At 40.8% G+C, this 27,483-nt stretch overlaps 1 protein-coding gene across 3 annotated transcripts in view; it reads left to right on the forward strand.

Moving 5' to 3' along the window:
• dmd (dystrophin) overlaps positions 1–27,483 on the forward strand; it is a 314,957-nt gene that overhangs the window by 53,348 nt on the left and 234,126 nt on the right. For all 3 annotated transcript variants that reach the window (XM_085398703.1, XM_085398704.1, XM_085398705.1), the window contains exon 2: positions 21,775–21,836. In XM_085398703.1, coding sequence (XP_085254829.1) covers positions 21,775–21,836 — 62 coding nt within the window. The remainder of the gene's footprint in view (positions 1–21,774; positions 21,837–27,483) is intronic.

Here is a 27,483-nt window from a genome sequence, read left to right on the forward strand (position 1 = left end):
GTAGGCGAGATGGAACAATATCAGAGTAGGGCTGTTCGATATAACGATATATATCGGATGACGATATAAAAACGTCTGTCGTTTCATTTTACGCTGTCGTTTGTTTCGTGGTGTCACAAAATACACGACGCGCAGCTGGAAACACTTCACGCAAGTCGAGCTGCCCGAGATTCACAGACTTGACAGAAAATGTTACATTTTTGTGATTTATATCGTTATCGGGACGATAGATGTCTTATATCGGGATATGAGATTTTGGTCATATCGCACAGCCCTAAATCAGAGTACATCATGTGGGTTCGAGTGGCTGGCTATTTCAGGTCAGTAGAAGGAGGGATAATATGAGACCTGATATCTGTGATCCTGTTAATGAAGAATATGTTTTCACACATTAATTTTGATGCTACAAGAGTAGAGAAACAAACAGAGTTAATGATGCTAAATAAAATCTTAGACAACTACTTTGTTTTTGCTGCTCTCACAGCCTTCTGATAATTTGACAAAGATTCGAAGTCCATCAAAGGACACCTGGAGTCTATCCTTTTTTGTTCTACCTAGTAGTAGTAAATCCATAAAGATAAGGTGCTTATGATAACACTTGAAAAAAACTAAATGTACAATTCAGTATTGAACATTACATAAAACAGACAACATACAAAGTGTCCTTGAATGGCAGAGATGCAGAAGTGTGTCCATGTGATGCAGAGCCATGGCTCAGTGTTTGAGCTAACCCTCCACCCCAGCCCGTTGTCCAAGGTGAGCTGAGATACTAACAGAATGGTGGGACAAGTTCAGAAAAGTGGCTAAACTCATGCATGTTTAGCTGAGTTTCTGTCACTGGAAGAGAATCCAGGTTTCCTTGGAATTCCTTGATTTCACACTTGCAAGTAATCTTAGTAGCTCTGAAAGTTCTCAGTATCCAATAATCAGTGTTTGTAGTGAAATAGTGCTCCTCCAAACAGACACAAAAAAGACTGGTCACAGAAACGTGGTTCTTTTCTCGGATCTGTCAGAGGCAGGAATAATTTGCAGTTGTACCTAAGCACTGTGGTACTCTCAGAGTTATATGGAACGGCATGGGTGTAATTTCCTGTCACTGCAAGCGCTTGCCTACAAGTCACCCACTGCTTTCTCCAACACCCTCCTTCAGAGCAACACTATGTGATTAGCAAAGTAACACTGACCCTACCACTGACATAGCTATTTGGTGAAAAGAGTCAAATGAAATAAACAGACTCATAAACACATTCATTAGTGTGTAATTATGTCTCCCAACGTGCATTCTAATAAACAGAGTTCTTTAAAAATAGGAGTAGATGTTTTTTCAGTAAAGCTGCCATGTTGCCCTGCTATGGTGCATATAAAGGCTGAGATGTAAATCACTGTTCTGCCTAATTGCTCTCTATGTATGTCACTAGAGACAAAAGCAGAGAAGAGGAGAACTCCGAGGCATTTGCGCGTCAGAAGGAAATTGAACCTTCAGACTCAATTTATGAGGGATCATGTTTGATCATCTGGGAAGTGGAAAAAAGTGAGAATGCAAAAGAGAATGCGAATGGCAACCAGAGAAAACATCATCCTCTCTCAACACAGTGCAGCTGGTTTAGCCATCAGGTTTAGCCCCAAGACATCCATACAGAAATGAGAATACGTGGAGTGGGAGTGGGAGTACCACATCAGGTTTCAATCAGATATCCAGAGAAAATTCGTTAACCTCCTCTGCCTTATACCACAGTAAACCTGTACATGCCTCAGCAGGTAAGGGCTGCTTTGGTACAAACATTAGGTAGGCCGTCATAATGTAGAGAAATACCCAGTTTAAAAATCTTAGTCCAAAACTATATATAAAAAACTCACTAGATGTTTAAAAATAAATAAATTTGTGATATGGTGTCATCAAAACTCAAGTCTAACACACTTATCTATCTCTCTATCATCTATATATAGATATATAGATATAGATAAATAAAACATGCACACACACTGTTGACTGTATGGTGCTCATTGCTGAGGCTTCCCCCCTGTGTGATTGTTTTCTTTCACCCTTTAACCATCTTGATTGCCTATTTTGTGCTGCTTGACAGCCTGTGGGTTGGTTTCACTCCATGGTAACAAGACTTGGAGCAGTAATCAAAGGCACAAGCTGTTGTATGCTTGAAGGGAATTGTAACCATAGTCAGAACCGTACGCGTGTCAGAAACAGCTTGTTATTACAATATTTTGTAATGCACATTGACTGGAACAAGTGCAGACTAACAGTCAATATCATTTATCACCTCTGTATTGAGACGTAGTATAAAGACTAAACATCTGTCTCCTTTGTATTAACTCAGACACACATGGGAATTTAACTAAACCTGGAGAATGAATGTCTTTTCTCTCAACAGTAATGCATTTAGCATAAGGAAATTTGCATTTGGCCAATTATTTGTGTGTCACAATATTTTGGCAATAAATGTTATACTGTGTTGTCATCACCCCACGGGGTGGGTGGGTGCCGAAGACAATACCATAGGTGCATCTCCTAAAAATAGCATTGGTCTAACCTTGACCTCAAGGTCAAAGGTCAAGTTTTCTGAAAGTCTTGTAAATGAAATAACTCGAGAAAAAGGTGACACAGGATTTTGAAATTGATATCATAGGTGCCACATTTTGCTGAAATACTATTTTGAGAATAAAGTTGAAGTGTGGCAGTTACAGGCTACAGTTGTCGTTTCAACCCAAACAGCTGCCACCACTCGTTTGGTCTCCTTTGCTCTCTTGCATAGATGACTTAGTGAAACAAATTTGATCAGGTGGGGTTTTTTTGTGTGTTTTGTGATGCAACATACATCCTCTTGCACAAGGGAGTACCCATCCTTCCATCTGTCCATTGCCAGCAATTTGTTTTGCAAAAATCCAGCCAACTCTTCCAAATCGTTCTGCCAATCTTTTTCTCCATTATCTTTTCAAAAGTCTTTGGGTTAGGGAGGCAAGTAAGAGCCCTCTATTTTCTTTTGGATTTGAGGAGGAGGAGCAGGGGAGTCACACTGGTGTGAATTTCTGGTTTCCCCAAGGCTGTTGCCAGCCTGTCAGCCCTAGACAGTGTGTTAAGTCTGCCATTTTTTAGGGTTTCTTTTGCTCAGATCTTGGCTTCTGAAAATTTTACTTTGGCATGCCCAAGTCCTGGAAACTGCCCAGCTGTTCATTCTTGGGAGCAGCCATTTAACATGATTTTCTTTTGATTGTATTACGAAGTCGGAGTACCCGGAGAAAACCCACACAGGCAGGGAGAACATGCAAAGGCCACACAGCAAGACCCCAAATGGCCAGCAAATTCAAACTTGTTACAGCAGCTGTGAAAGACTTGGTATCATTCTGTTGCTGCCTGTATAAAAAGAGCTGTTTGGAGGAAATTAAGGCTACGTCAAATCTCATTCATCTTGCAATGCTTAAAAGAGATGACATGCACTAACTAAAAAGAGAGATGATGACCTTATTCTGGGAACAGTACCATCCAAGTCTCACTTATGACAGATAGTTCTATGGTGGTTCTGGAATGACAGGATTTGGATTGCGCCCACAAAGCTTTCAATCCGGTTGTTCAGTCTGACGTCACTAGCAGTGTCTGGGTCTAAACTCCGCTGCAGGTCCATATATCAAACGATCACTATGGCATTACTGAGAGTTGAAAAACTGTCTAAAGTCTTTCATCTTTAATAAAATGATCCGCGTTCTTCTCTACCAGGTGTAACAATTGAGTTTAACATCCAGGCATCCATGAAAACGGAATTTATGACATTTAACGGAGTTAGAAGTTAGCAGGGAGTTAGCTCGCTAGCTTCTATTTAAATACAATATAGCATGTCCTGACTGCGGGGTTTTGGAAACAAATTAAAACGTACAGCTCTGCTATCACTTCCAGCATAAATGAAGACAGAAAACTAAACAGCAGTGACGTTTGTAGGGTTACTGAAGTTGGGCTAGCTGGTATATAATGATGTGCTACGTGACCGCTAGCGACACAGCTATGTTAGCATAATATAAACAAATGTAATCGCATGGCAGGATGCTGTAAAAGGACCAAACTTCAGCCAGGAGAACAACTGAGATAATCCATCCACAATACGAGGTTAGTCGTTCATATACTGCTGCATGGGCTGGGCTGTAGCTACATCCTAAGGTTTTAAAAAAACTGAGCTTAAATAAATGATTAGCGGTAATAAAAGCCGAGGGAGGTCAACAGGGATCACTGACTGTTTTAGGAGCTTTTTGAGATCAAATAGAAGAAAATACAAAACATTAAACATGTTAACAACACAAATGCCATATTAAACGCAGACTACTTTAGACCCAGAAGTAGGATTCGTCACGTCATCACTGAACAACCGGATAGGCTAAACTTCCTCAATGTGTTAAACAGACAGTGGGAGGGAGCCTATGTCAGGTGACGCTAACAAGCATAGTCATGCATGCAAAAACAATATTCCACAACTTGACCAGTGTTCAGCTTTGTTAAATGACTTTTATCCTCCACTACAATCCTGGAAGACAGAGACAGCAAAGATCACATCTCCAGCTTAGCTGTTAAGTAGTTGACTTTTTTTTTTTTAAATCCTTTATTTATCCAGGTAAAAAAATCTCATTGAGATTAAAAATCTCATTTCCAAGAGAAACCTGGCATCATAGCAACAAAAGTCACATACCACATAGGTATATAACATTTAAAACAAATACAATATCCCATACAAACATGTGTAAAATATACAATAACAGATCAAATTAAGAGTACATTAAAAACAATCACACTGAGTAAAAGTCTCTCATCTCATGTGCATTATGTGCAGATTTGCCTTCCCTCTTGGTCATTAATTGATTGTGTTCACCTGTGCCTTGTTTTACCCAGCTGCGTCTGTGTCCTTGATTACCTCATATGTACTTAAGCCCTCAGATTTCCTTAGTTCTTTGTTGTGTCGTACTGTTTGTCTGAGTGATTGTCTGCTTTCTTTCATCACCATCCATTGACTTGCATTCCTAAACTTTAACAAATTCTTGACCTGAATGTTGATGTCCTGGTCCTTTGGAATTGTGGATTCAAGTCCACCTACATTAAATCTAAATCACATGAACTGACTGGCCCTTTTACTTTGGCTTTGCTATTTGATGACTACTGAGACATGTAAACAAAAACTGTAGTGGGGTGACAAGGGTGTCATGTTGCAGTTTAACCCTTTAAAGCCGGTCAGAGCGGCACGCTCTGTTTTGCGTAACTATTTTTAAATCCCGGTAGCACTGCAACCACGTAAGCTAGCGCAATAATTTTTGCATATGAAACCGGAGCAGTTGTACTTGCATCTTATGGCATCAGCTTGTCCTCGGTCACAGTTTCCTTCCACACATAGCTTTGCAAAAACTGCATAAAAAGCACTTGCAGCAACAAAAACATATTCCAGAAACACACTTTGCCGATCCGATCAGCTGTTCATAACACTTCCTACGTCCATCAGCGTGAACTTTCGCATGTCCGCCATGACCTGCCCGAAACTGGAAGTGACATCATTTTTGCGGAAATGTAGTTGGGTTTTTTTACCATCAGGGCCTCATGAGCCTATACTGGTGTTTTTAAAAGTTATGTTTGACTTTATGACTTTCTGTGTCGTTTCTGGGATGCTGAGGACTCATATTGCACTGCTGGAAATAGTTTGTTTTGATGCATATGCTGCTATTTTGCAAATTTGCATTATAATATTTATTTTTGTTTTTCCTGCAGTATATAAAATTGGTGTATTTCAAAAATAAAACTATGAAGACACTCAAAATAAATTTCCTGTGGTGGGAAACTATTTTGTGCAACTTTTTTGTATTTACAGTTTTGAGGGATAAGCCTAACTAACTTTCTCTAACTAGAAATATATGTTAAAAAACAAAAATGATTTTCAATTTTTTTTGTAGTTTATTGCACTTTTTTGCAATTTATGTAATTACTATGAACTTAATGCAGACATATTATATTACTACAAGATGTAAAAATATAATATGAGCTCTGGTGGACTTGGTTCTATGGTAGGTCTTAAAGGGTTAAAGATTGGCAGCCTTAAGTCAGTTCTGTGTTATAATTTGCATCTGCTTTTAGCTGAGGAGAGAAAGGGTTGTGCCTAAAGAGTGTATAGTAAAGCACTGCCCATCTGGAAAGCCCCTTAGATCCCCCACAAGATAATTAGGAAATAGAGATGCGAATTTCTGAAACCAAACTGGTCCTTTGGCTTGTCCCTTGAAGAAATGGTTATCAAGAGAGGGCAAGGGAAAGGTGGAAAATGAAAAGGAAACATTTAGGGGGGGAAACTTAAGGGAGTGAAGAGGCACGGGGAAAGATGAACTAAAAAGGAAAGGAGGAGGAGATAGGACAGATGGGAATGGAGGAAGTGACCCCCTTTCTTATTTTAGTAACCATTTTCTTAACGACATTTTCTAATGCCTGCATCAGCACTCAGCACACACTGCTGAAGTATATTTCACTGAGAAGCGTTGTATGCATAGCATACAAGATAAACTTGAATTTGCTGATATATCCCATGTGTCAACTCAGGAGTTTGCAGCTTTGTTTTTACACTTAATAAATAGTTTGAAGTGTTCAACAAATCAAATCTGGATTTGACCAGTAGCTTATGTGTAGCATATAAATATTTCCAAGCTTTTATCACAAAAGCAAGAAGCAATTTTTTTCTACTTGTAAATCTGAAATTGTGTTTTCAGTAAAGTGCTAATGAGAATAAGGTGATAGTTTTGAATGTGTCTGTAAATTAATTCAAGTTAACTGAAGCAACATTTCTCTTTAATGCTTGGAATTCTCTCTTAGGCTTCCTGACAAACAAAACAGCGTGAGGAGAGATTACCTTTTCCATAAAGGAAAGTAATTGCAAGAAAGTCTGCTTTTATGAAGACATAAATTGGTGTGAGAACGATGGGCAATAAGGGAGGGACACTTTGTAGAACCATAAAAGGCATTATGATGGAGAGATGGCCTCTGCAAAATGTCAACAGGAATGATCACGACACTGAAAGGAAAACTGTATACACACCATCGTCCTGTGTTCTCTTTTTTCCCCCATGAATCTTCTCCCTGGATGTTACCTCTGTGTTTGTGTCAGTCTCTCATGCATCAGTGTGTGCTTTCATATGTGCTTAATCCACATTTATAGTTAGGTTAATCCTTACCTGGAAAAGAGCACACTGGGTTAATCTGGAACATGTGGGAGCTGCGTCATTTGACACACACATAACACACGATGCACTGAAAGACACAGATGCAGGAAATGATGCAACGGCACAAAATGGCCTTAATATAGTTTTAAATATGTACACAAGTGTTTGTAAATACAACTAAAGACACTAAATTTAATTCCACTTTAGGAACAAATTTGTTTTTGCTTTTTAAACAGAAATATGACAATAACATGAGGAATAATTATTTTCTTATGTAATGCTGCAGTTAGCTACAAAACTGTCAGAGGTTATTTTAGTTATTTGGGCAGTAAGTGAGTTTGTCTGTACGACCAGTGCTTGATCACTAATGTTAGAAAGCAAGTAGCTAATCCCAGGAGGACAAACTATATGTGTATATATAATTTGCATATATTGTGTCTGCATAGTAGACATTTTTCCTTCAGCTTTGGATGACTGAAACAGAAGGTATTTCATAATCCTAAACTGACACGAGAAAAATACTGTTGCCAACTCTAGAAGAGGACAGCTGCCTTTGTCATGAAAAACCCAAAAAGCAAAGTCAAGATGGATTTAAACAAACAAAAAGCAAACCTTTAACAAATCCAGGTGATGAAAGAAAGCAGACAATCACTCAGGCAAACAGTACGACACAACAAAGAACTAAGGAGATCTGAGGGCTTAAGTACATATGAGGTAATCAAGGAAACAGACGCAGCTGGGTAAAACAAGGCACAGGTGAACACAATCAATTAACGACCAAGCGGGAAGGCAAATCTGAACATAATGCACATGAGATGAGAGACTATCAAAATAAAACAGGAAGCCTAATACGCTGAGACAGGGACTAAAACACTTAAACTTGACAGACCAAAGTAAACACAAAGACAAAACTGACTAAACAGAAACAGTCTAAGCACAGAGAGCAGAGGAAAGGAAAAACCTGAGAACAAATAAAGCAACCAATGCAAAATAATATTCGCCTGAAAACTGCAAAAAAGAATCAAACAGAAGATATCAACAGAAGACTGACGGTCCAAAACTGAAAACCCTGGGTAAAAAACCCAGGATCATGACACCTTTAGAAAAAAATCTTATTTTAATTATTTTATGTTTTGAATTGCTTCCTTTTATAGTTTAAATCATCGTGTTACAAAATCTTTTTTTTTTTCATTATCATTTTCTTTTTTACTGAAGCAAAAATTAACATAGTCCACATTTCCTGGTTTTTTTTTGGGTTTTTTTAATCAATTTGTCTAAGAACTGGATGATCGATAACCTGAGACGAGATAATCCTCCAGTAGACTGACAAGACCAGTGCAAACATAACAGTGAGCAGAAGCAGTGGTATAATGCAGAGACATGTATCCAGTGTATTCTGTCAATTGAACAGCAGTTGGCTTGAATTTTGAGTAGAGGGATAAAATAGGAATACTCAGTTCAGCCTGTTGTTGCTTTAGCAGGTGCAATGGCTTTAGTTACTCCGGTCTGTTTATGGATTTGTAGCTGTGTGAGAATTTGAGTGTCAAATTGTTGAGTCGCGAAGTAGCAGCGAAATAAATATCGCTGCTCTCCAGTCACATTTTCTGTGTTGGCTCTGTTTGTCTGTCGGTGACACACACGCACACACACATCGCTTTGTGTTTCACACAGACGCAGTAAGACGTTACACCCTTTCCCACACAATCTTTATAGTCTCTCACACACTCGCACAGTAACATACGTTTTCATGAAGGGGTGTTTGATGTACAGTCTAACAGGGTTTCACTTCACTCATTTCTCTTTGTAATACACATTTTTATTCCTCCTGCTGTCTATTTATCATCATCTTTATTATCTATTTGGGTTTTTTTTTTTTTGCATTCTGCCTATTTTTCCCTTCCTCATGTCCTCTTATAGGCATGGTAGATATCCCAGCTTTGTTTTTGCCTTCTTCCTGTTCTTGGTTGCTTGTATGGATTATTAGGGCCACGTTAAGAAAAAAAATAGTGTGGATTATTTTGAGATTGTACTTCAGAATTGGTTTTAGTTACAGCAGAAAAACACAGTGTGGTGATAAGTGTAAGGACATTGAAAAGATGGTGCAGAAAGCAGCATCTGGTCACAAGGAAAAAACACACAAACTTGGCTTGATTTGTGCAACATGAAATGGCCAGGAAGGGAGAGATGCAAGAATATGGATGATACAGCCTCTTATTAAGAGGATGCATGTTGTATCACAAGAGACGATAGGACAGCTAATCAGTTTGGTTCACGATCTCACCTGCACAGTTTGTAGAGCGTGTAGTAGCTGTGGAAGTTGTTTGGCTTGAAATGACAACTGAAATCTCCACATTTGTTTTTCTCAAAATAATATTTAAACTTTAATCTCAAAATTGTGAATTTAATATTAAAATGGACACTGATTTTATTCACTCCACAACTCTTTTGTAAACGTGGTTATGTCTACTCTAATGAGTTTTCTTGATTGGAAATTCTTTGTTTTTAATATTTCAAATGCTTTTTTTATGGTTTTGCACTAAATGTTTATCTTTTGTCTTTTTCAACTAATGAATTTTGTGAGTCACATTGTAATGGAAAAGTCTGGCCCAAGGCTCTATTTTTGCATCCTATTGTAGGGTGGCAGTTGGAAGACATTTTTTAATAAAGGAGGGTAAAAGTCAAAAGTGTCTCTTTCCCTCTAGAGCTCAGGACATTTCCTGTCTGTCTTTGTCTTTTTTTCCACATGCCCTTTTCTTTTTCTTTTCATCCTTCCTCTCTCTCCTCCTGCTCCCTGCCTGCAGATGATTGGTATCAGTTCCACATTATGGAGCCTATAAATGTACTTTTTCCTGGAAAGCTACACACACACACACACACACACACACACACACACACACACACACACACACACACACACACACACACACACACACACACACACACACACACACACAGGCAGATGCAAAACACTTGCACACACAGATCCAAAATGCACTCTCAGTCTCACACATTGCAGACATAAATACACTCACAGGGTATAGCAGTGACTTGCCCCATCTGTGCTTTTTTTCTTGCTGAAGATAAAAATGCTGGATTATGTCTGTGGCAGCCTTTGAAAATTTAACACACGTGCACATTTCTACACATTTTGTACTGACACTTACTTTTATTGCGGAGGCTATTTTTGACATTGATGTGAACATAAGCTTGCAATCCTTTACTCTCACTTCCTAGTTATTGCCCCCTCTCATTCTTTTCTTCTGTTTTCCATTCTTCTCGTGTCATTGTGTCTTTCCCTCTCTGTCTTACTTCTCTTCATCAAGTCTTCCCCATCTGATCTCTCGGTAATGACCTGATCTGATTGGATTTGGTCTCATATTCCTTTCCCTGGCTAATAGCCATTACTGTTGCTAGGCAGCTGGGATCAAAACATTGGCAAACATGGCTGTTGCACAGGACCACTCCGACTGTAGAAACAGATCACTTATTTGCCTTGCCAGGTTTCTTTGCCATCACGCAGTTCAAGAAAAGCATTTTATTCTAATAAATGCAAGTTCAAGGCAGATATGGAAATGAGTTGATCATTATTTCATGTCAATGTGATCTTTGCTCTTTAGCTATGTTATGCTTCCAACTTATTATCTGTATTTAACACATTAGTGCTAAATATAGATAGCTATTTTATAATTACCATTTTCATATCAGTGCTGGGTGATTTATGTCTCAGGGACATGCTTGAAAATACAGTGTTATCGCTGGAACTCAACAGCTTACTCTCAGAACACAAATACACTAGGAATGCTAGGAACTGAATTTACTACATCAAGGGGAACCAGGACACTAGAAAGACAAGAGGGTGTGGGAACCATGAGGGAGGCTGCCACAAAGAGCAAAGGGAGACAGGGAGATAATATATCCACATAAAATGACAAGGGAACAGGCAACAGGTGGGGAACATGGTTGAACAGAATTAAAGAAGTTAAACTGAAAATGACATACATGGGACAAGGACCTACCAAAGTAAAACAGGAAGTAGCTAAAACCGGGGCCTAAACTTAGGCTACGTCCACACGTACACGGGTATTTTTGAAAACGGAGATTCTCCGTTTTCGTTTTAAAAAATAATCCGGTCCACACGTAAAGGCAGAAATGAAGGAAAACGCTGCTAGGAACATGCCAAAGCAACAGGTGGCGATATATTCCTAACCGGGCAGAAATGTTGGCCAATCAGAAGTCTAGAAGCCTCAGTGGGAAAGAGTAAACAAAGATGGCGCATATGTAACTGTGTGTGTATATGTAAGCATTTAAACACTGCAGAGAGTACAATTAACAGTAACAGTATTGTAGAAATTCATTTCACCGAAACAATAACGTGGCGCACAGTGTGACGTCAAAAAATGCACACACCTTTGTTTTTTTTTTTTTTTTGTTTTTTTTTTTTTTTTCTAAATGACATCAGAAACAGCAGTATGCGACATTACGTGATGGCAGAGCTTCAGTTCATCCTTTGTCATTTTTTTTTTTTTTTTTTTTTAATAAATAGGACAGGGGGAATGAATGAGAGAGAGAGGGGGAGAGAAAGAAAGAAAACCAAAGGGGAGAAGAGACGGTGAGAAGGGGGGGGAAGAGAGAGAAAAAAAAACAAACTCCTGGGTCACCTGTATGGAGAAAAAAAAAACAAACAAACAAACAAACAAAAACAAACAGAGGAGACAGCAAACAACAAAGAGCAACATAATAATAGAGAAAACAAAGCACCATCACAATAAACTAGCTAGTCATAGATATCAGTATTTACTAAGTAATAAACGATATTGTGCAGCACGCAAGATAGACAGCGCACAGTGTGCTTTGAGGCAGCAGCCAAGAAAGCTTTAGTCCGCGTCTGTGAATACCCATGTGTGCATACCTGTGTGGATCAGCATGCTTGCATTCCAAAGGTTTCTCCATGTAATGATCTGCTAGGGAGTGTGGGGGGGCCACAGCCCCGTCCTCCAGGGTGTGAAGCGGGTATGGAGGAGATCAAAACTCCAGACATCCAGAGGCCCCCAGAACACAAGAGACCATGGAAGACCAACAGAGGGGCAGCCGCGCCACTGTCCCAGTAAGAGCTGAGGAGAGTCCCAGATGAGGGCTCGCCCAGCAGCCGCGGAGCAGAAGTCAGGGGGAGTTGCAGTGACGCGCCCGTGAGCTCCGCCGGCCCCCAGCTGCGCCTGAGTGACCGAGCCCTAGGCCGAGAGGCCGGGGGCACCCCACCTCCAAAGGGGCCCGAGCGAGCCCCAGGCCCCAGGCCCCGACAAGCGGCCGCCAAGGAGTGAGCCGGTGTGCACCCGGACGCCCACCCCCAGACACAAAGAACCACCAACACACCGACACCTGAGGGAGTCCGCCACCGGCAGGGGAAGTGGTGGTGGGTGGAGATAGGCCTCCAAACCTTGGAGGGCCTGAGGTGTCCCCAGAGAGGTGGCGTCTGATACCCAACCTGACATATAGACACAGACATACAGGCACACACAGACACAAACATCCATTCCCACCCTCATGCTCTCATATGCACTCACTCCACACTCAACCAACGTGGAGACAGACATAAAGAGACGCTGTACACACAATCACACTCCCCAAGCGTACTCTACAAACCGGGTCTAGGTACCCTTGCCCCTGGAGGGGGGAATTGCACCCAGACCCAGGTGGTGTTACCCTTTTCCCTGCGGTGGGGAGAGGCAGACCACCCCGACTCCGCAGCAGCAGGGAGGCCCCACACCCCAGACCGCAGTCGGACGGCCAACTCCTCCTACTAGCCCTCCCGCTCCAGCAGGCCGCAGAGAATGGGGGTGGGAGAAGACTCCAAACCTCCCTCCACCCGCTCATTGTAGTGTTGATGCATATGTGTTCTAAGGTGCAATTAAAACCCAGGAGGGCATGGAGCTACCTGCCAAGGAGCAGCAGGTAAGCGCATAGTCCCTCCTGCTAACCCTCAATGACTAAGTGTATTTAAAATTGAGAGGTGGGCAACGACGTCAGGGGTGAGGTATACACCCTGATGGTGATTTGGACTCCGTGATTGTGCCCACCCCCAAGATCCTATATGTATGTGTAATGAGAGTGTGAATAATGTGAATGTCTAAGTTGTGGGATAAAATTGAGGCAGAGGCAGCCAGAAGGGGACAGGGGGGGGGGGGGGTAGCCTCCTCTGCACCCTGGTGACATACCCCCACTCCAAGGCCCTGCATGTGTGGGTGGTTGTGGAGGAGCGGGAAGAGGGAGGCAGCTGGAGATGGGGAGGGAAGGAAGGGAGGGGCAGGTAACCCCTCCCTGGGGCCAGCTCCCCCGCTGACCCCAGTAGGCACTCCCACCCTCCGCGACCCGCCAGGGAAGGGGGGCCCAGGCCCATCAGACCGGGGCCCAGTGCAGTAGCGCCCCCCGGCTCCACAGAGCCCTGGACAGTCCACCCAACCCCACCACAGAGAAAACTGCACCCACCCCACCAACCACACATCTTCCAGACTACATAAGACGGTAAACGCCCAGGCTGAGATCTTCCTCCACCTCTCCTGTATCTCCCCCTCCTGCAGAGAGTTCCTGAGAGAAGAAAGCTCCTGCAAGATGTGACCATCCCCCCCACCAGTTGAAGAGCCCCCCAGGCGGCTCGATGCACCGGCGGCACCCTGCTCCAGGGCCGGGCCCCCATGCACCCACCCGCCCACAACCCCGGCAACACACCAACCAGGACCCGAGCCCCCGAGGCCCGGCCCGGGCCCCAGCCCAGAGACGGAGCGCCCCCAAAACCTCACGCCCATCCCGGACCCACCCAGGGGCAGCCAGGTTGCCAGGTCAGTAACCCACGTCCGTCAGCACAGACCCTCCCCTAGCCCCGCTGCACGCAGCCGCGAGGAAACAGTCACCTGAGAGCCAACAGAGCCCTCAACCGGACGTGACCGCTACCCCGGGTTGAGCCCCCCAAGGAAGATGCCTCCGGGGAACCCCCCCGACGCCCTAAGCCTGTCCCTACCCCCTCACCAATCACAACAGTGAAGGCGGGACCAAACTATGACCCCCCCACCCCCACTAGGTGATGGAGCTGATAAAAGGGGCCCAGAGCAATTGATCTAATGTGGTGGCAGAGGCTGTGTCAAGACTAATGTAATCTAATAGATAGTTTCTATATTGGTTAGAATTAAGATTATTTTTATTTTTCCAGTTCATGAGGACTGTTTTCTTGGCTATGCATAGGGCAGTGAAGATCATATGGGCTATATTCTTTTCTGAAGTGACATTATCTAAGCTGCCCAACAAACACACTAAGGGGGAGGTTGGAATGTTACATTTCAGACATTTTGATAAGTCTTCACATATCTCGCGCCAAAACTTTTGCACTGGTGGACAGAACCAAAGAGCGTGGATGTAATTGTCTGGTGTATTGCCTTGACAGTGTGAGCAGTTGTTGGAAGATGTAAAGCCCATCTTGAACATCCGATGACCTGTATAGTGCACTCTATGAAGTATTTTGTATTGTATTAATTGCAGACTGGGATTTTTAATTAATTTAAAAGTTTTTAAGCAAATCTGAGACCAGAAGTTTTGGTCTAGGTTGACTGATAAATCTGCTTCCCACTTTGCAGTAGGAAGGGATATTGATTCATCTAATTTAGAAAGTGTTCTGTATATTTTAGATAATAATTTGGGGGATTTAAGAGTAAGAAAATGTGCCGCACTTAGTGGTGTTTGTAATTCAACTTGACTGAGGTTAAATTTCTTTTTTACTATGGATTTAATTTGTTGATATTCTAAAAACCTTGTCTTGTTGATCCCATATTGTTCAACTAGTCTGTCAAATGGAATAAATTCTGTTCCCTCTAATATATGTTCTAAGTATTTGATTCCTTTACAACTCCATTCTGGGAAATTAATCATATTATTGTTTTGTAATATGTCAGGGTTATTCCAGATAGGTGTACGTTTGCATGGGATTAATGAAGACTCCGTTATTTTTAGAAACTCCCACCATGCTGTTAGAGAAAAGCTGATGTTGATACTTTTAAAGCATTCATGTCTTTTGATGTTTGAGCTAATAAATGGTAGGTCTGAAATCTCTAGATCCTTGCATAGTGCCTGTTCAACATCTAGCCAGGGCTCAACTAAGAAGGTATGTTTTGACCATTCTGAGATGAACTGAAGCCTGTTGGCTAAGAAGTATTGGTGAAAATTAGGCAGATCTAATCCTCCTCTATCCTTGGTTCTTTGTAGCGTTTTTAAGCTAATACGCGGGGGTTTATCTTTCCAAAGGAATTTGGAAATATATGAATCCAGAGATCTGAACCAATCTTGTGATGGTTTGTTAGGGATCATCAAAAATAAGTAATTTATTTTTGGCAAGATCATCATTTTTATAGTGGCGACCCTTCCCATGAGTGATATGGGTAAAGATTTCCATCTAGTCAGATCGCCTTCTACTTTCTTTAGAAGTGGGATGTGGTTTAGTTTAGTTAAGTCTGAAAGCTTAGGAGAGATATTAATACCTAAATATTTAATATTTCCGGATTGCAGTGGGGCAGAGGAAGAATTATGGAAGGAGCAGTTAATGGGGAGAACTGTAGATTTTGGCCAGTTAATTGAATAATCTGAAACTCTTGAAAACCAGTTTATTAAAGTAATTACCTCAGAGAGGTTGGTTTGTGTGTTTTGCAGAAAAAGCAACACATCATCCGCATAGAGACTGATTTTATGTTCTATGTTCTTACATTTTATGCCCTTAATTGTTGTAGCCTGTCTAAATGCTGCTGCTAGAGGTTCGATAAAAATTGCAAAAAGTGAGGGGGAGAGTGGGCATCCCTGTCTGGTGCCCCTCAGGAGACAGAAGCTGGAGGATGTCTGGTCATTTGTTCTGATACGAGCCGTTGGGGAATTGTATAATATTCTTATCCAGTTTATGAAAGAGTTTCCAAAACCAAATTTGTGTAAAGTTGCGAATAAAAATTTCCAATTAACTCTGTCAAATGCTTTTTCTGCATCTAGAGATAATATTATGGCTTCGATGTTTTTATCGTATGAGTAGTCTATTAAATTAAGTAATCTACGAGTGTTTGTTGAGGAGTGCCGACCTTTTATGAAACCAGTTTGGTCAGGATGAATTAAGAGGGGGGTCATTTTCTCTAATCTCTTTGAGAGAGCTTTGCAGATTATTTTAAGGTCTACATTTAAAAGAGAAATTGGACGATAGCTTGAGGGAAATAAAGGGTCTTTGCCTGGTTTTAGCAGGAGACTAATGTTGGCAGAATTCATATTTGGTGGTAGTCTGCCCTTTTCCTCGATTTCCTGCAACATGCTGTGGAATACTGGTGCCAAAATTGTCCAGAATTCTTTGTAGAATTCTGCAGGGAAGCCGTCTGGACCTGGAGCCTTATTATTGGGCATACTTATCAGGGCTTCCTGGAGTTCACTTGGCGTCAGTGGCGAATCCAGTTCCATTGCTTGACTGTCTAGTAATTTTGGAAGAGTTACGTTGTCAAGAAACAGATCAATTTCATTTTTAGATGGGTTTATTTGTGGTGAGTATAAAGTTTCATAGAAATCCCTAAAAATGTTGTTTATTCTTCCAGGATCATATATTGTGTTCCCCGATAAATCTTTAGCAGCACATATAGTTGTTTTTTCTTTATTTATTTTTAGCTGGTTAGCTAGAAATCGACCTGATTTGTTACTGTGTTCAAAATTCTGCAAGCGAAGTCTTTGTATAAGGAATTGTGTTTTTTTATTAATAGTTTCATTTAATTCTAGTTTTGTTTTGCATATTTTGTTCAATGTTTCCTGATCTTGGTGGGACGCGTAGGCTTCTTCTAGTGATTTGATGTTTTTTTCTAATTCCTGAATATTTTTGTTTTCTTCTTTCTTTTTGTGTGATGAGAAAGAAATTATTTTACCTCTCATCACAGCTTTCCCTGCTTCCCATAGAACAGAAGCAGATATTCCGGGAGTGTCATTAAAGTCTAAATATGAAGTCCATTCCTTTTTAAAGTATTTAATAAAGTCTTCATCTTTAAGTAGTGATATATTAAATCTCCAGTTTTTACTTGGCGTAGTATTATTCTTGTGCATTAGTGTTAAAGATACAGGAGCATGATCGCTGACAGCTATAGGATGAATCTCAGTGTCTGAAATGTCACACAGCAGTGAGCTGCTGACCAAAAAATAATCCAGACGAGAGTAAGAGTGATGAACATGCGAGAAAAAAGTATATTCCTTACTGGTGGGGTGAAGAGAGCGCCATGCATCGCAAAGACCAAAGTCGTTCATATACTGTTTGATTATATTTGTGGACTGCCAATTACGCTGAGTTCCTGTTGTGTTGAGCCTATCCATTTCTTCATTTAGTCCAAGGTTGAGGTCACCGCCAAGAATGAGTGTGCAATCAAGGTGTTCAGAGAGTGCACTAAAAAAACCGTGGAAGAATGAGGGTTCATCAACATTTGGACCATATATACTAACAATACATAGTTTTTTGTTCAATATTGATAGTTTAATAATTAGAAATCTACCCTCTGGATCTATAACTGTATCGAGTACTGTAAAATTAACATTTTTATGTATTAAAATTGCTACTCCCCGTTGTCTAGAATTATAACCGGCTGCAAACACGTTAGGAAACTCAGGTGTTTTAAGTTCATTTAAACCTGTGACAGGTTTGTGAGTTTCTTGTAATAAAACAACATCTGCCTGTAGTTTTTTAAGCTGGTTAAATATTTTTAACCTCTTTCCTCTGGTGCCAGCTCCATTTACATTCCATGTGACAAACCTCAGCATGCCCTTAATTGTGCGTGTATGTTTAATGATGTATGCTGGCCGGCGTTTTTAGAAATCTCCGTTTTCAGTGACCGAAAACGCCGTTTACGTGTGGACGAAAGGTGCAAACGCATAGAAAAATCTGCGTTTTCAAAAATACCCGGGTACGTGTGGACATAGCCTTAGACATACAACTTGACAGAACTAAAAAGGGAACCCAGGCAACCACAGAGACAGGACACACAGACCACTCAGAAACAGGGACACGACTAGGGAGCCAAGACTGACTTCACAAGGAAATACAAAGGAAGGACAAAACACAGGGACGAGACAAAGGAAACAAGAAGGGAAATGAGTAGAAGACCTAGATGTGACAGGACTAAACAAAAAGGAAAAGAGCAACTGAAAGAGAGGAATAAAGCAAAGGTAACCAATACTAAGCAAACCAGGACTCTCATAATGTGACTATGGTAAAGAGTTATAGCTCTACGATAATAACTTGAGCTTGTGCAAGCTAAGTGATATAGAAGCACCCCTTGCCTGATGTTAAATTAATTTCCATTAAAATAGAAGGAGATTGCATTACCTGTGTAAGAAATTACAGCTTATTTATGGAAATATAGTATTTTTTCACCTTCACCTTCCATTCAGCTCAGTTGTTTTCACATATTTTGATGGGAAATTATTTTAGCACCACTGAGGGGAAACTTTAACACACTAAGTTGAGGTATTGTTTCAACCTGGGTCATATTATCCTAGACTCTCATCCTGCATCAGCCACGTCTACTCAAAGTTACACTCCAATAAAACAAAAGTTAAAGTGATGAATGGTAATCCAGCATGGCCCATCCATCAGTCCCACAGGAAGTCATTATTTTGCAATTTACAATTTTTATGAACTAATAACTTCACCTTGGGGGGGGTTCAGCCATTTTTCTGTGTATGTTACATCAATAACTTGCAAATCTTCTGCCACTTTCTGAATCACTGTTTGGAGGAAGTTTTCACATTTCCTTGTGAATTTTCAAATTATGCTTCCACCACATGAATGCTTGTAAAATGGATCTTCTTAGTAAAGGAGGTCATCACACTGACATTCAAAACAAACACACTTTTTACCAGTTCATGCAAATGAATTGTGTATGGTATACTTTTATTCCTATTTGCATCAAATTGGTTAAAAATGCCTCGGCGGGGGAAGGAGCGCCCGGGGTTTTGGCAGCACGGTGGCATGGTGGTTAGCACTGTTGCCGCACAGCAAGAAGGTCCTGAGTTCAATTCCACCATCAGGCCGGGGTCTTTCTGTGTGGAGTTTGCATGTTCTCCCCGTGTTTGCGTGGGTTCTCTCCGGGTACTCCGGCTTCCTCCCACCGTCCAAAGACATGCAGCTTGTGGGGATAGGTTAATTGGATAATCCAAATTGCCACTAGGTGTGAATGTGCGAGTGAATGTGAGTGTGAATGGTTGTCTGTCCCTGTGTGTTGGCCCTGCAACAGACTGGCAACCTGTCCAGGGTGTACCCCGCCTTTCGCCCTATGACAGCTGGGATAGGCTCCAGCGCCCCCCGCGACCCTGAAAAGGATAAGCGGAAGCGAATGGATGGATGGTTAAAAATGCATTTTAAGGTCATGTTATGATTAGTTAGATGAAGAAAGAATCCTTGTGTCACTTGTTAGATGTTATTCTGTTATCTCCAGAGTAAAGCAGTTACTGATTTACTACATTCAGTATTTTTTTATTTGATTTTTTACTTTATTCTTGGACTTAACCAATGAGAGACAAAAAGAATGTTTCCAGGTGTGTGTGTGTGTGTGTGTGTGTGTGTGTGTGTGTGTGTGTGTGTGTGTGCGTATTCTGTTATTGCCCACATCTTTACCTTTTTTTTGTTTGTTTGTTTGTTTTTTACCTCTGATTATTTCAAGCCTCATTAGTTTCATTTACTGGGATCTTAGCTGGTTTCCATTGCAATGACAATAACATTCCAGTTTCTTTCAAGGTAACTAGCTTAGAAACTGTTCAAAGTACAAAGTTTTGGATCCACTTGTATCCCTGTATGTCTAGTTTCACCAGACTCGACGGGCAAAACATCTGATTTGATGTTGCTGCTCAGTTTAATTAACTGTTACAGCCATTTTCCACATAGTCCTCTATTTTAAAGGTTCAAAATGAGTTGGACAAATAGAAAATAGTTTTTAAACGTTGCTGGTTGCTCTACTGGAGTGAGATCATGTGACTGACTTGGTAATTGAACATTTCTTTGCCTGGAGAAACTCTTGGGTTGTGTTTCTAGCATGCTTTGGGTCATTATCCCTCTGCACTGTGAAGCACTGTCCAATCACTTTTGCAGCACTGAGCAAAGTCTATAATCCTGCACGCTTTAGAATTCATTCTGCTATTTAAAGATGAAAGTACATATTTAGTGTGCAAGCATTTATGTTGGAAATTTGCTATTTGATTTTGAAAATGACCCAGGCACTTATTTCTCTTTTATATCCCCTGAAGCTGTCAACACAAACAGTAAAACCTTTGATTTGAACCACACAAACACACAGTGACAACAAAAACATAAACTTTATACATAAGACTGCTGCTATTTAAACTGAAGGCTGGAACCAATCTAGTCTTTGGTCATCAGTGTCAAAATAATCCTCTGTCTTCTTTTTGTCTTTGTGTCCTTCAGCTGTCTTTTCATATTGTCTGCTCTGTTTTCTGCCTTTAATTGCCTTGTCTAAACTGTTTTCAATCTTTTTTCTCCTCGAGAGGCTTCATTTTAACTGTTCTCTCTTTCCCTACATCTTTCCTTTTTTATCACTTCTATGCATGATTTTCTCCACCGCTTTTTGTCACTTTTTCTAAATTAAGATGGAGCTATTAAGGCTGGATTCCCTTTAATGAGATGCAGTATGCAGAAGTAGCTGTGTTCATGAATCATAGGTGTGTGTGTGTGTGTGTGTGTGCACATGTAAATCAGTTCTAAATTAGGTTTAGTTTAAGAGGACTATTGGTCATGGCCTTTCTCTCCCAGTGTGCAGACTTATATGTGCATTTACACACAGTTATTGCACAAACACAAAGGTTGAAGCTGAAAGCAGAGGCAGTCCCTGGACCCCAGGTCTCATGGTGTCCTTAAAGGAAATTTAAAAATCATCTTATTAACGTACATTTAGGACAGATTTTTAAAAATCAGTGATTAATTTAAAGATTTAAAGATAATCTAACTGTGGACAGTCATGCAGTTGATTACAATTAAACATTAAATACAGATTTCTGAGGATAAATTCAGATGAATTTGTGCTCAGGAGCAGTGGTCTTCCTTTCTTGGGGCTGTCATCATGTGAGTCAGTTTCCACATTATGCATGCTGCACACCACACGGCAGTTAAGCTTCAAATTTAAAAAAGGAAAATTCCAGTGGAATAACCCAGGTTTAAAGTCTTTAACAAGAATCTCACCAAGCCGTTTTACTCCAAGTGAGAAAGGCATGTGAAACCAAATCAAATATGTGGCTCATCGAGAAAAACATTTCCACAGAACTCAGGTTAACGGTGACCACCTTTGATGCTGTTGGCCAACAGGATGTGGTGGGAACAGTGCTGCTGCCGGCAAAAGACAAAGGAAGAGAAGATGGGAAAGGTGTGATCTGAGGCAGCAAGAGAGAAGAAAGGCAGGATTGTAGAATTGAAAACGACTGTCAGACAGTATCATGAGCGTGATGTTAGTTAGCAGTAAAAAAAGGAATTTTGGAGTAACGCAAACGGATTCTTTTCCTTTTCTTTTTCCTAACTCTGTCTTTTTATTTTTTTCACCCCGACAGATGAAAGAGAAGACGTTCAGAAGAAGACTTTCACAAAATGGGTAAACTCACAATTGGCTAAGGTAAGAGAGCTTCCTGCGTCTCTAACTTGCACCTGCACACCTTACACCCAGTGAGAAGTCATTTCATCAGTATTAAATAGTATCCATCTCTTGCAAGCATATCTTGGGTCTTTAGTAGGTTGAGCTCTGTGAATTCATCATCTTTTCTGTATTGACATTCTGGTTTCATATGTAAGGTTCCAACAACCCTGTGAATGAACCAGGATAGTGTTTTTCATAACTGGTAACATTATATCCAGTTTGATCTATGATAACATTTACATATGAATATGAATACATATAGATATGATGATAAAGAAGCTTTAGAACCATGTTGCATTAATCAGTTATTCTCCAGATGAGCTTTTCTGTGGTGAGTCATTTAAGCTGACTTTGGAGATCATGATTACATTCATACCAAATAACATTTATGGTTTCACAGATAAAGAAATGTCAGAATCTCAACTAAAAGCTCACCATTTCCAGGACCACTAAACACCACTAGAACAACAAAAAATTAAAGAGCAGGTAAAAAGATTCTGCAAAAAGATGTAAACACAAATTTCCCCCATTCACCCAATGACGCACACAAACAATGTCTCTGCTGAAAGCACAGATCTCTGTAGAGTTAAATCTACTAAAAGATCTATCATCTAATAAAACCTCCCACACTTGTAAAAAGTCTCACAAGTGTTAGCTTTACTTTGATACCAACATAGATTTAAACAGGGTTTGTAATTGTAGAGAAATAATAAATTCATTTTGGTCATGTCTCAACCTCAAAAGGCTCCTAGTGTTACAAAGGTTATGAAGAGAGGTCATGATCCATTAGCACCTGCATAGCTCCAGGAAAGAGCACTACAGGTGTAATATTTGCTTTGTGTTCTGTCCAGACAAGCATGGCAAGCAGAGCAGTGCTTGCTGAGTCAAATCTAAAAATAGACAGAAATTAAAACATACCAAATTGGATGCTATCTCTCTCCTTTAATCTCGAATAGCTTAAACTTAAAATAAAGGAGAAAGCCAAATTTCTCCTTTTAGCTCAAACTACATAAACAAAAAGCTTCTCACCTGATTTGATCTTTCACTTAAATTACTATCATGCTGTGGCTGCAATTGGCTATTGTTGCTGAAGCACACTATCCCTTTGTTCCCGTTTGAAACTGCTGCGTGTCTTTGTTTCATGGGCAAGCCGACCTTTTTAGTTTGATCGTGGGCATCAGATGTGATGGGAGAGGTCTTTAGTACCTGGTAGACCGGGAATGATATGGCCCCGAAGGGCACTCCTGGATTCCAAAGTCTGCCGTCTTATACTAATTCATTGGACTTTCACCATAAAATACTTTTAAAAAGTGGGTAGGTCACTCTGTATAGAGATAATGATTGAGTGGAAACAGTGGATTTGTCTGCATTATAGCCCTGGGCTTTACTAACTGGAAAACACTTTGCTTTAAACATTGTTCCGACTTTTTTTGGAAATTACTTTTAAACTTTTCTTCCAAGTCCTCAATATAGAGTTCAAGCTGCATAGCTGGTTATGAAAATATCACAAATGTTTGAAATGAGCTCAGTCTTAAATATCTTTAGCATTAATGTTAATCCATAAAACTCTCTGCTTGTCTTTGTGTCAAAGTCACTGCATGCTACTGGTTGGTGGACAAATATAGAGGAGGTCAGAAGGAGTTGCACAGTAGAGAATCCATATGGTTTCACACTAAGAGAGAGAAACTGTGGTGCTGTGAGGAAGTCAGGAGTACGAGAGACGTATGTGAGGATAGTGCACGACATGTATGAGCTGGTGAGGTGTGCAATAGGAGTCAAGGTGGAGGTCTGATTACATCAGGGATTGACTCTTAGCCCCTTTTTGTTTGCAGTGGTGATGGACAGGATGACTGATGATGACAGGCAGGAGTCTGTGGTAGTAAAGATAGTAGTAGATGGCACTGATTTGTTTGAGCAAATGAAAGAGATTCTGGAGGTATGTTCTGGAGAGACTATGGCTTATTGTCACAGCATCATGTTAGTCAACACAACATTTTGTAATGGCAGCTCTGCAATTGAAGATGCATTTGAGGTTGCTGTTCTTGATGCTGAGTTTTTTTTACCTCCCCAAAAAATATTATATACACATTTACATTTACAGGATGTAGCTGCACTGTTGTTGTGAGCACTGATACTTACCATAAAAAATGTGATCTCATTAACAGAACTTGGCAACAGTTGGTTCAATAATTAATTAACCAATATTTGGGGGTAATATTGGGGTTGTTGGCGACACTGGGAAGGAAAAACTCTCTTTTAACAGGAAGAAACCTCGGCAGAACCAGACAATCATCCCTATATTGTAGAAAGTAAAGATGTAGTTTCCTGGTTTTATTAATTTTGAGAATTCTTCACACTTCACACCCAGAAGGTTCTGGGTTTGAAACCAACATCCTGGTGGGGGTCTTTCTGTATGGCTTCTGCATGGTCTCCCTGTTCCTGCATAGGTTATTTCCATGTATTCCAGCTTCCGCTCATGGTTCTGTGTCAAACCTTGTTGGAATAAGATTAAGATGCCACATTTGATTCATTCCTGTCATGGGCCCAGAGGGATAAACCATGGTTTTAAAGTTGAAGTGTTAATTCAAAGTAAACCTTAATTGCTTTTCTTCCTGTGCTTCTCAACTTTTTGCCATTACCCATAACTACCACAGTTATGTGGAATATGCTCTGCACTACATTATATTGAACTTTTTTCACTATTTAGATACAGCTTTACTTTTTTAAGAAATCAAGCTTTTTCCTGTGAGTTCCCAGGCCGGTAGGGAGGTCATTGTGAACCCAATGTAAAAGTTTTTGTATGTTAGCTACCCAATAGTAGTGTCTAAAATTGGGCAGACCAAGACCACCATCATTTTTAGAGGACTGAAGAACAGACTTACAAACTCTAGCTTGTTTCCCTCCCCATATGAAATGTGACAGGATTTTTTCTAACTTGTCGAAGAATGCTTTAGTAAGAAGAATGGGGACATGTTGAAAAAGATGCAATAATTTGGGGAGGACATTCATCTTTGTCAGATTAACTCTTCCTGCCACTGACAATGGTAGTGAAGTCCGATGGTCACAGTCTTTCTCGTTGTCTAGTAGGGATAGCAAATTCTCCCTCATCATTTTAGGTATAGAAGAAGAAATAAAATTAAAAAGCGATATTTAAATCAGTTTCTGTACACTTAAAGGGTACTATTGAGTGGGGAAGAGCTCGGGCCAGGGAGTTGAGGGGTTGCATCTCGCTTTTTTGATAATTGAGCTTATACCCTGACAGTGTACCATATTGGTCCAGTATGTTAAAAAGCACCGGGAATGAGTTTAGAGGGTCAGAAATGTACAAGAGCAAGTCGTCTGCATAAAGTGAGAGTTTGTGGGTCACACCGAACCTCGTAATGCCTTTAAATATACCCTCTGAACGCAGCCATATTGCGAGAGGCTTAATAGCAATGGCGATTAAGAGGGGTGAGAGAGGGCACCCTTGCTTAGTCCCCCTCTCAAGTGGAAAAGGCGAAGACAAGTTGTTGTTAGCATGAATACAGGTGGATGGCGAGGAATATTGTAACTTAACCCAGAGAATAAAGTCAACTGCCAAGCCAAACCTATCCATCACCTCATAGACTAAGCTCCACTCGAAGCGGTCGAAAGCTTTCTCCACGTCGAGAGATACCACAACCACTGGAACTGAATTGCACGACGTATGGATAATATTCAAAAGAGGTGTCTTGAATTGTCATATGAGTGCCTGAGGTGGAGAGCTTGAAGTGTACAGATCGCAATAGAAACGAACAAATACTTCATTAATTCCCTCTGGGTCCGATATTATGTCGCCAGTAGCAGACTTGACCTTGCATGGGCTTGATAGGCCAGAAGTTTCCCTGCCTTATCATCGAATTCAAAAAAGCGTGGCTTTGTCTTAATTAATTGAACAATACCCACATAGCAGGCAGGTCTGACCCAGATCTGGTGTCATGCCGGCACTGCTGGCTGACTTCTGGCATAGTTAGTGATTTGTCATCCAGATATGGGCCAGGCCTGGCATAGATGGCACAGTTTATGTGATGGCATGATACATCTGGCCTGATTGTGGTTTGCTTTATGTGGCCCAGGCTCATAGAAAATAGGTCTGGACTGGATCCGTCATCAAGCTGACACTTCATGTCAACCAGATGTGGGCCAGGTCTGGCAATGAGGCACTATTTATGTTCCTATTTTAGTTAGAAGACCCAAATGCCATGTTGCAATACTATACTGCTATGGTAGCCAACGTTTCAAATGTAGGTTTGACAGGTTTGTGAGTGTACACTTTATCCAAAACCTAGTGAGAGTTTGCTCATGTCTACCACCGTGTGGCTGTAGCTCAGGAGGTAGAGCGGGTCACCTACTGATCGGAAGGATAGTGGTTCGATTCCTGGCTCCTCCAGTCTGCATGGTATGAATGTGATAGGTTTGTAGCTTGAACCCATCCGCTGGAACGTTAAAGACAATATAATTACACTGCAAAGCAAGACACAAGTAGGCAAGCTTCTTCATGTTTCTCGTGCACGGGAGAAAACCGGACAGGCACCGTTCCTTCGCTTGACCCCAGTTGCTCTCGTCCGTCCTCCCGTAACACTGTCCTTTTATTGAGGTTACATGAATATGCATAGGTTCATTAACATACGACGTCTACATACAAACAAAGAGTACCTTGTGTGTGTGTGTGTGTGTGTGTGTGTGTGTGTGTGTGTGTGTGTGTGTTGCTGATCAAGGGTCAAACATCCTTGGTCAGGAAGAGGGTAGCCTCCCCCTCACCCTAGATGGTTCATCCTAGATAACACGGTGAGGAAGTCCTGCAGTTCATCTAAACAAAGAGCACTTAGACTAGAACAGACGCAACTACGTTAATCCTACCATAAAACAATAAGACACGGTATGACCTCTCATGCTCCCAAAGTGCTGTCTAATACACACAAAGTTTGCAGACTATCAAGGATCAAAACCTCTACCAATCTACAACTAATTACAAAACTCTAAGCATATATAAGTAAATATTTCTAAGCATAAATGACAATCAACAATACAAATCTAACATTTCCCCCCTTTTTGACCTTTATGCTTGAAAAGTTCCCAGGTATGAATACCTCATGTCTGACAGTTTCAATGCAAACCTTTTTATACTCAGCATATGTCAAATCACCCTAAATTACTGAAAAGGTACACAGTTTAACAAATGTATTAGCAGTTATCCCATTCCTCATTGATCTCATCTCATGGCAAACTGCATCCCACAAACAAACAAATTGTTAATTTAATAGTGAAAATAAGAAGATAACATTTCCAAAAACATCTCAGCTTGGTGGTGCTTCCTCCGGGTGTGCACATCACATGTCTCTCTGCAGAGTGGTTTAAGCTCTGCAGGGCGTCATGAATGTCTCTTCCAGTTGTTTCCATCACTGTCCATAGGACCAGAGTCCAAATGTATGTAGAATAGACATTCAAACATACCAGTTGGTTTTGTTGTTCGTCAACATGGGTCTCAGCTATTTCCAAGCTGCAGACCTCTCAGCACTCTAGTTTTATGGCCTCTTACCAGCCCCCATCACCTGACTTCAGACCTTCGTCTTGTGAGGGGGATATTTATGACTCCTTAATTGTCCAC

This window comes from Rhamphochromis longiceps, linkage group LG23 (genome assembly GCF_057381845.1).
Source record: "Rhamphochromis longiceps isolate RC_006_pf linkage group LG23, R_longiceps_female_GT1.1, whole genome shotgun sequence".
Lineage (NCBI taxonomy): Eukaryota > Metazoa > Chordata > Actinopteri > Cichliformes > Cichlidae > Rhamphochromis > Rhamphochromis longiceps.